The sequence below is a fragment of the Sipha flava genome, unplaced genomic scaffold (assembly GCF_003268045.1).
Source record: "Sipha flava isolate LNK unplaced genomic scaffold, YSA_version1 203_pilon_pilon, whole genome shotgun sequence".
NCBI classification, from domain to species: domain Eukaryota; kingdom Metazoa; phylum Arthropoda; class Insecta; order Hemiptera; family Aphididae; genus Sipha; species Sipha flava.
This window is the reverse complement of record NW_020272799.1, coordinates 436,460-446,333: the sequence shown is the minus strand read 5'-3', so window position 1 is coordinate 446,333 and position 9,874 is coordinate 436,460. Positions and strand designations below refer to the sequence as shown.

The 9,874-nt window shown below is 27.9% G+C and overlaps 2 protein-coding genes across 3 annotated transcripts; one reads left to right on the top strand and one right to left on the bottom strand.

The window, feature by feature from the left end:
• Positions 1-341: 341 nt before the first annotated feature.
• LOC112682422 lies at positions 342-5,203 on the bottom strand. 2 transcript variants are annotated; one of them, XM_025553023.1, is made up of 2 exons: positions 4,944-5,203; positions 342-4,288 (listed from the first exon to the last, which is right to left on the bottom strand). In XM_025553023.1, the coding sequence occupies exon 2, from the start codon at positions 4,283-4,285 to the stop codon at positions 398-400; it is 3,888 nt and encodes a 1,295-aa protein (XP_025408808.1). In that variant the 5' UTR covers positions 4,286-4,288; positions 4,944-5,203; the 3' UTR covers positions 342-397. The 2 variants fall into 2 exon arrangements, with proteins under 2 accessions (XP_025408808.1, XP_025408807.1); XM_025553022.1 differs by lacking the exon at positions 4,944-5,203 and adding an exon at positions 4,772-4,919.
• A 2,604-nt stretch (positions 5,204-7,807) lies between these two features.
• On the top strand, positions 7,808-8,440 carry LOC112682431. Its single transcript, XM_025553033.1, has one exon. The coding sequence runs from the start codon at positions 7,808-7,810 to the stop codon at positions 8,438-8,440; it is 633 nt and encodes a 210-aa protein (XP_025408818.1).
• Positions 8,441-9,874: the final 1,434 nt, after the last annotated feature.

Sequence of the window (9,874 nt, the reverse complement as noted above, 5' to 3'; positions counted from 1 at the left end):
TCAATAATAACACTTAATTCTAAAAAAAAAAAATCCGCCCTAGGCTATAAGCCTTTTAGCCTGCCCCCTAATCCACTACTGACTATAAACATATAATACTTTATATATGTTATAAATACTTAATAAAAATACCTGATATTTACCTGATATTATTTTTAATACGAGTACATATTAAATTGTAATCAATTATACAAAACCATGTAATTATTATTAATTAAAAAATGTATTCTATTGAAATTTAAAAGTAATAATTAAATTTTATTTGAAATATCATAAAATAATGAAAAAATATACAAATTACTTAAATTACTAATATTTATAAATTTACATATTATTCTTCAGTTATTATTTCCAATCAAAATTACAAATGTTTAAGAAAACAGATTTACAACTAGATTTAAATATTCAGTCTGTTTGGACGTTTTTTAATAACTAATGTTGATGTCTGTTCGGTTGTTTCTTTTTTTCTTGTATTTCTTTTCTCTCTAACTTTTACTTCAATATCTGCTTTCATTGTAGACTTAATAATATTCTCTTTTCCAATTTTTTTCTTAGAAGTTGAATCTTTTTTTAGTTTTTCAGACTCTCTTATTACAGGTGATTTTATTTTATTTTCTCTTGATTTAGGACTTTCTAATGTCATTCTTAATTTCCTAACCGTTGGAGTGACAAACCTTGGCAGAGCTTGTGGCTTTGTATTAACACGAATTTTAGTAGCTGGTGTCTGGTATTTATACGTATGGGATTCTACTTTAGGGGAATGGCTAATATTTGAACCAGGATAGCTCATAATTTCATAAATTTTAAGTGATAAACTCAATTCATTTACATATAATGATAACCATTTATCCTTGCACAATTCCTTAGCTTTTTTAATGTAATCCAAAGACTTGGTTGAATTATTAAAAAAAACTAAATGTTTTCCATAATGATATTTTGCAAGTGAATTTTGTCTAGCTGTTAAAGTATTATAAACTTCATTTTTATTAAACTGTGGTTCAACAAGTTCCAATAATTTAAAAATCATTTTAAAATCATTTTCAGCTTTATTTTGTTGGTTAGCCATAGAACAGCAAATAGCTTTAATAATGCATACTTCAATAACTGAACATACTATTATTGAATCATAAGTTACATCGCCACTGATAACACTTTTACAAAATTCGGTGATACTCATTTGTGCACTTTGATTATTAAATTGTTTTAAGGATGGAGATGCCATTTTACGCACTCTATTGTTAGACATACACCTATAATCTGACAATGGAGAAGACAAAATATTTGTAGAGTGACTTATAGTAAGTGATTGTATTTTTGAATCAAATTCATCTTCCTTAAAATCCAGTAGTATCATTAAATGTTCTAGCTGTCCATAAACATTTTCTAAATTGCAACACATTAATTCATTCCAGCAACTCATTATAAATACATTTAATGCTCTTTTGGTGAGAACAGACTTTAAGACTATTTTCATTTGGACTTTTAAAAAACAGCGGGCTTCAACCGGTTTTAAAGTATTTACAAAGATTAAATTCAAATAAGAACATATACTCAATATTACAAAATGCATAACCAAATATTCATAAAAATAATCTAATCTTTTAATTAAACCATGTGCAAGATTGTAAGCTTCAATGAATATAGAAAGACATTTATTATTGTTAAAGTTTCTTGATTCAAAGCATAAACGACTTCTTAGATAAGAATATTCTGCCATTAGTATAGTATAATTATTTAATTCTTCTTTATCAATACTGTCCAACAATATTTGTGCATCTTTATATTTGGATTGATTTAAGAAAATAGTAACTAATGTCAACTTATAGTTAATAGCCATTTTAGGTAATTTGTTAGCTAAATTATCCAATTCTAAATGATCTGACTGATCATTTTTTTGACCAATTTTCATTAATTCTGAAAGGGCTATAAAAATATATTTGTGAGACTTAATATTGGATGCTAATTTATATAATAATTGCCATACTTCCACTTCTTTTGGGTCACAATGTAATTTGAATACAAAGGCGGCTTCATGGAGACTTTCAAAAATAATTTTAACATAATACTCATCGTTGATTGTATCATTAATTAAATTAGACCAATTCTTAACTGCACAATTTAAGTAATTAAATATTTTAGGTTTAATTTTTAATGGATGTATCCAAGCCATAGGTTCATACTGCATAATATTTTGTAGCTCTGTACCACGTTCCAATCTCTCTTCTGTAAATGAATCTAATTCTTTACTAACACGGTTCTGTAAATGTTTAAACGAACATATGAAACTTGCATAGTATAAGCAGCCCATAACCAATGGTATGCTATTTTTCTCCATTGATGTTTCTACTTCTAGTTTACAAATGTAGTCCTCCAATACATCAATTACAGATTCTAAACCATTTATATTATTTGAATAAAGTATTATATGAGCAGTAGTAACAACAACTCGACACTTTAACTCTTTTGGTACTATACTATTACTCATTAAGTCTTCAAACAATTCCAGGACACTAGTAATGTCTTGTTTCACTTTATATTGATAATTATGGGCTTTTAATTCCAACCACATTATTTCAATACAATCAGATTTTTTTAAACTACAAACTGGCCATTTTTTTTGCAATTTATCATCAAACATTTTCAAAATTGTTTGTTTCACAAAACGATTATTTCTTTCTTCTTTACACTTAAGACAAACCCATTGTTGGGCAGCAAGATCAGAACGAGTTTGAACACACCAATAGGCAATACACTTTAAAGCATCATCGTTTTTATTATTATTATATAAATAACGACTTAATAAAATTGCTACGCGAGCTACAAGATCTGGATTAATACCACTAGGATCTAGCAATAAACATATATTTTCCAAAAAATCCATACATAAATTACTCAACTCACCAACATTTTTTTGAATACACAAATTGTAAGCACTTGTTAAAGAAAATTCAATGAAAGGGATTTTATTTAAGCATTTTGATTTACATACTCGTTTAAATAAAGATGTAAAAAAATTCATCCACTTTAAGATATCTTCTGAATTTAAAAATGTAACATTAGTAGTAATAATGTGTCGTATCATAATGAATACAATATTAATTAAACTCATTTCTGATGTTGAATCCTCATAGAGATCACAATTCTTACTTTTACAACATATCATACTAACTGAACCATTTTTACTTAAATAAAATAAATTTTGCAACAGGAGAAACATTTGTGAAACAGTTTCAGGAGAGTTAATAATCAATTCATCATACCATAAGTTTTTCAATTTAGTAATAGTAATTATAGCAGCTTTCATCACATGATATGACATAGTATTTGGCAGTATTGTACAGGGTTCATACTTCTGAACAATAGTAATCATTTTCCTGATTTCAAAATTTGAATCCAGACCATTTTTCACTGAATTGTCAATAAATTTGAATAATAAAATCAAAAATGACAGATCTTCTTTTTCAGTTTTAGTCAAACAACAAACATCAATCATTAATTCAATATGTTTGACTAAAAAATGTACATGTATCTGTTTACGACGCATCATATTTTGCATTACAGCCACAATATTTTCAATTAACTTTGAATATAAATTCATCATATTATCTTGATCACTCTTTTTTCTAAAATCAACAGATGATAGAACCGATTCTAAAGTCATATCTAAAATAACTAAATCCATAGAACGACCTTCATGTAATATTTTTCCATTTATATTTTTTACAAGCATTGCTAATGAATATAATGCATAATCTATTTCTTTTTCGGTATAATGTTTCACTAAGTTCAATGCAGCATCCCACATCAAAATAACATTTAATTTTTTCAAATCATCATCAATTGGACATATATTATGTATGAAATGTGCAAATAATTGAACTAGATGCTTCAGTATATCACAAGGAGAAGATGAATACTTTAAAAAATAATTACTAAAACGAACAGCTTCAATTACATGATTATACGAAAGTAAATATCTAATAATTACATATAGACTATTTTGCAAGTGTTGTAAATCTGACAATTTAGGCATTTCAAAACAACGATCACCAAATTTAATAACATAATCAACATTTATTCTTGACTGTTTAGTTTGGTTATTAGATGATAATTCAAATTGAAGTTTTTGAGCCAATGCACTAATTACACTAACTGTAAAATTTTGAAATCCTTCAATATCCTTAATATTTTTGTAATGGGTGTTATAAGTATTAAGAGCTTCTTTTATGTTTTCCTTGGAAATATCACTCTGTATTAAAAGGTAAATTTGCTTTAATTCACCCATCCTCTGAAAAATATATATAAAATAGCTATAAATATTAAAGTAATTTAATTAAATTTAAATCATTACTACTAAATATATTATAATAAAATACTTATATTTTTTTTATTTATTGAAATATTAACATAACAAGTACCTATGTTATATTTTAAATTATTGATTTTTACTTAAAGTACATGAAAATAAAATATATTCATATGTATGTTATAATGTACTAAATATTTTATTTTAATATCAACAAGAGAATTTTGGTAAGAATTTTTAATGTAGAGTACATTTTTGAAGACGTATTATGAAGCAAAATTAATTTGAATATTTATTTTTTTGAATCAAATAAATTTAAATCCACCACTAAATCTTAAAATTTTAAATTTATTTTAAGTATACTGATAGTGAAACATTAGTTCTGCTGCTGCACCAGGCATTAACAACATGCAAATTTGTATTTTAATTGTATTTGAGGTAATATTAATTTTATTAACTACTTACTTAATTAATACAATATTCTCCACTCAGATTTTTTTTTAATAAAATCACAATATTTATGTCATAAAGTTTAATCTACCAGCTAAATAATAATTTTATTAATTATATCATATGGAAATAGGATATCAAAATAAATAAATATCAAACTGAAAAAAATTAATTTGAATTTACGTACTTTATTTAGTGCTACAGTAGTTTTTAGTTTGTAATGAGTGTTACTATTTTCGTGCGATGCATAGCGGTGCGTTACGTATCCGCAGTCATCGTCGGCGGCGGCGGTGATAAGCCTCCGTGTTCGACCGGCCGGGTACGTAATCGCGCTGTTATCGTCGCCCGTGAAAATTCGTTATTCCACGTTTCTGAGTTTTTTCGGTTATGTTTCAATATAAGTTTCAAGTCATGTTCTCAGTGCCACAAAGTTTCGTAAGTTCTCGTGTTTTTTGGTTTAGTGTGGTGGCACTGAGGCATTTTATCTTCATTGGGGTGTCCGGCGGCCTTAGCCTTCGTGGTGAATGTGGGTGAATGTGTCGGCGCCATCACTCTCTCTGTTCGTGTCCGTCGTAGTTTGAATACCCGTTATCACTCTGTTCCTATTTGCAGCTATTTTTGTTATACCACGATGTTTTTGTCTTATCGGTCTTTTTGTGAATCAATCATAGGTAACTATCACGCAGAATATTTGTCTTTCATTAATTCGGTTTGTCCCTCTAGAGTGTTCAGTCTGTTACCATTGACTGCATTGTTTAGTGTTTAAACGTGGTATATAGTTTCGTATGGTCCGGTTACAGCAGCTGTGTGTGAATTGTTCTTCGGGGTGCAGTTAGCGGTGTGTTGTAGTGTGCGGAATCCCTTGTATTTTTTATGGTATTAATTGTTATTATTAATTACGGATTTCAGCATTGCAGCACATCATAACTGTGCAAGGTAGGTGGTGCACCACCATTTTTTATTGTGTGAAGATCGACGGATCTCGTGGCCAAAAGTTTCATTTTGTTGATAGATTTTGATTTATTTATTTATTAGTGTAAGCCGTGTTGGGCCACACATTGTCATTATTATTATATTTTGTTGTGCCCAATTGGCAATAATTATTATTATTTGGTTTTCAATTATATAGTCCACTACCAATTTATATTTATTTATTTGTATTTATTTTTCTGCTAGTCATTGTTTTTATTATAAAGGTGAACAAGACAGCCCTCTAATATTGTTGGTCACTTGCTGCACCTTCATACTTCAAATCTAATATTTGGATAAAACTTATAATAAACAATCCATTTGAATTTTCAAAATTAAATAAAAATTTAAAAATATTAAGTACCTACTTTAAATGAGTTTAAAATGTGGATATTTGTTTTATATTAAATTTAAAATAATGATTATAATCAATATAAGTATGGATTTTTCATTTCATTTGTAAGTCATAACTGAATAATTTACCTTAACCTGTTTAATATTGAAAGACAATAATTCGAATATTTTTAATTTATCAATATTTAAGACATATTAGAATAAAAAAACACAATAATAACAATTTAATTTCATTTGCGTTTCATTTCTAAAACTTAATCGGGACTGAGACGTGAGAAATTGTGTACACACCATATAGCTTCCTATACAATTTTGAATACTAGTGATTCCATAATAACGGCCATAACCGTTATCAAGCATTTTGAAACATAGATAAGCCATTCGTTTACTCCTTTGTTTAGAGAAGTATCTTCTCTACAATGTAACCTTCCATAAACATAATAGTTATAGTTAATGATGTAAGTCGGCATAAGCGTGCGCACGGGATAGTCATGGTAGGCACTTGACTACTCTGCAAACTTTCCTCTCACAATATTCAATATTATTATTTATTATTATGATAATTGATAGTCATTTTATAACTTAGATGTGACTATGAATATATACGTAATATGTATATGTGTGTGTAATGTGTTAAATATGACTATCCTGCCAGGAATTCTGTGCACGCTTATGTAAGTCGGTAATATTATTTTGGTAAAGTATTTTAAAGTAAGTAATTTATCGGTAAAGTAATAAATATAAATTACTTTACCACTTAACGAGTAATTTTTTTTTTTTCGTAATTCATATTTCATATTTCCATATGGTTACAGCCTACAGGTTTTCAGATTAGTGGTTACTGGTTAGATTCTTTGAAGATTTGGGTTTGGTAAATGAAAATTGGTGCTGGTGGTAGTGAGTGTGGTTTGTGGCCTGTGGTAAGTGATTAGTGAGAATACTGATAACTGATATAGAATAATAAACATATTTAAAATATATTTAAATATAATAATAACTTATTATATTTTGTTGTGTGGCTGTAGGGCCAACACTTGCATTTATTGTATTAATTATTTTTATATTTAGTGTGGGCCACAAATTTTGATTATTTATTGTTTAGTGTGAGCCGTGTTGGGCCATACATTTTGATTGATTTATTTATATATTTTTTATATATTTTTAGTTTCGCCACTGTTGGGCCAACCTTCAGCATTATTATTGTGTTATTTTTTTTGTTTACTGTGCCCAATTGGCAATAATTATTATTATTTGGTTTTCAATTATACAGTCCACTACCAATTTATATTTATTTATTTGTATTAATTTTTCTACTAGTCATTGTTTTTATTATTAAGATGAACAAGACAGCCCTCTAATATTGTTTGGCACTTGCGGCACCCGTCATTTGATCCTTCGGGCCGGATATTGAATTTTCTATTATAAAAATGTATTTAATTGTTTACTTTCAATAAAAAAAATATCAAACTTGTTTGTACTTTTAATTGATTTGTGTGTTTTATTATTTTTATTTTTATTGTGAGATAAGCACTTAGTGCATTCCTATAATTTGTATACAACAATGGAGATGGCAACTGCAAAGAAGTTAAAACTGGCCAAGAAGAAGTTAAATCAAGTTAACCTTGAACTTTCTACAACACTTTTCGGCACCCAGTATGATGCTAACCTAGTAACTTAAATAAAGTACGTTGGTTGGAAGCAATAATTACTTTATCTGAAAAATATGTAATGGCTCACACTGAGATTGAAGAACTTGATGTTTCGGAGGACGATGATCAGCAATGTAATGAATATATAGATTTTAAAAATAAATTATACCATGCTAAAGCATTATTAATGCAGCTGATAGATGCTAACTCAAATAATCCATCAAGTAGTCTTTACTATAAGCTCACTATAAGTGAGCTTACCAAATACAAGACTGAAAATATAATGAGGTTACCACCAGTGGAGATTCCAAAATTTGATGGTGATTGGCAATGTTGGACATCATTTATTGATAGCTTTAATATTGTATTCCATAACCATGAGAATCTTGCTCCTGTTCAGAAATTTCACTATCTTAAAGGTTATCTTGTGGGTCAGGCTAGTGATGTTATTTGGTCAATTCCCACCACGGGTGAAAATTATTTACAAGCATACAATACATTAATGAACCGATATGATAATAAAAGTGTGATCATTCAATCTCACATCAGATCACTATTTGATACACCTAAAGCCCTCAAACCTGCCTCACCAGCTTATGCGTTTGATATTTTAAAATCTAAGAAAAAATTATTATCATTACAACCTCCTTCTATCATTCGTATCGGACCGTACACTACATCAAAGAAATTATATGAAAAAACTTCGTTGTGAATTGGAGACTCGTAGAACTAATGGTGAAGCTGATTTAATCATTAAATATGTGAGAGGATTACCAAAAATTGTTACAAAAGATAATTGTCCAATAAATTTCCGAGATGAAAATTTTTTATAATTAATATTTTTTTTCAAAATGTTCGTGGTCTTTTAACAAAGTTAAATTTTTTACGTAATGCCTTATTAAATGTGAATTATGATATAGTTTGTTTAAATGAAACATGGTTAAATGATAATGTTTTTGATGCGGAACTTGGTTTTAATGACTATAATTTGTATAGAGATGATCGTAATTTGATGTACGGTAAACTGTGTGGAGGTGGTGTATAATTTGCTGTAAATAAAAAAATATGCTGTGAACTATTACATGTTCCTTTCGTAACTGGAATCGAACAAATATTTCTAAAAACTACTTTCAACAAAATAAAAATAGTCTTAGGCTGTGTTTACATACCACCTAATGCAACAATAGAAATGTATTCTAAACATTGTGATGTAATAGAGTCTATATTTTTTAATAATCCAGATTACCATTTTATTATAACTGGTGATTTTAATTTAAACAGCTTCGATTGGTTCATTGAACCAAGCTTACAAGGTAATGTCCCTGGAAATTTATTATTTAATTCTTTTGTAAATCTTTTAAATTTAAAACAATGTAGTTGTATTAAAAACTCTTTAGGTCGTACTCTTGATTGTATATTTCTTAGTTCTGATGTTGAACTTACTTCTATTGTCCATTCCTCCGAATCCGTTGTACCAATAATTGATGATCATCATCCTCCTTTAGAATTATATATAAAATTTACGGATTCCTCTTTACATAATTCTTATGAATTTCCACTTGTATATAATTTTAAAAATTGCAATTTTAATGAAATTTCCCTCTTTCTATCTAAAATCGATTTTGAACTTAACCTAAATAATAATTTATCATTTGATGCTCAAATAAGTAAGTTTTATGAAATAATTTATCATACATTTTCTTTACATGTACCCAAAACAAAAATATTTAATAATTTTTCTCCTGTTTGGGCAAATGCTGAGCTCAGAAAACTCATTATTGATAAGAAATGTGCTCATAAAAAATTTAAAATTAGTCATTCCCAACAAGATTATCTTATATTCTCGAACATTCGTAAGAAGTGCAAACAGTTAGCGTCTTTCTGCCATACACAACATATTACAAATTTAGAAAACAGCATCCAAACAAGTATTAAACCTTTCTGGAAATATATTAACTCACTGAAAAAAACTAACAATGTTGTACCAGATTGCGTTAAATATCATAATCACTCATCTTCAAATATCTCTGAAACAGTTCAATTATTTGCTAACTACTTTTCTTGTGTTTTTGTTTCTGATTCAACAAACTTTAACGAAGAGTCCCAAATAATATCAAATGTGGCTTCAATGAACAATATAAATGTT

Bases quoted from the DNA above. Each gene is read 5' to 3' on its own strand.
- LOC112682422 (XM_025553023.1), bottom strand. From the start codon at position 4,285: ATGGGTGAATTAAAGCAAATTTACCTTTTAATACAGAGTGATATTTCC.
- LOC112682431 (XM_025553033.1), top strand. From the start codon at position 7,808: ATGGCTCACACTGAGATTGAAGAACTTGATGTTTCGGAGGACGATGAT.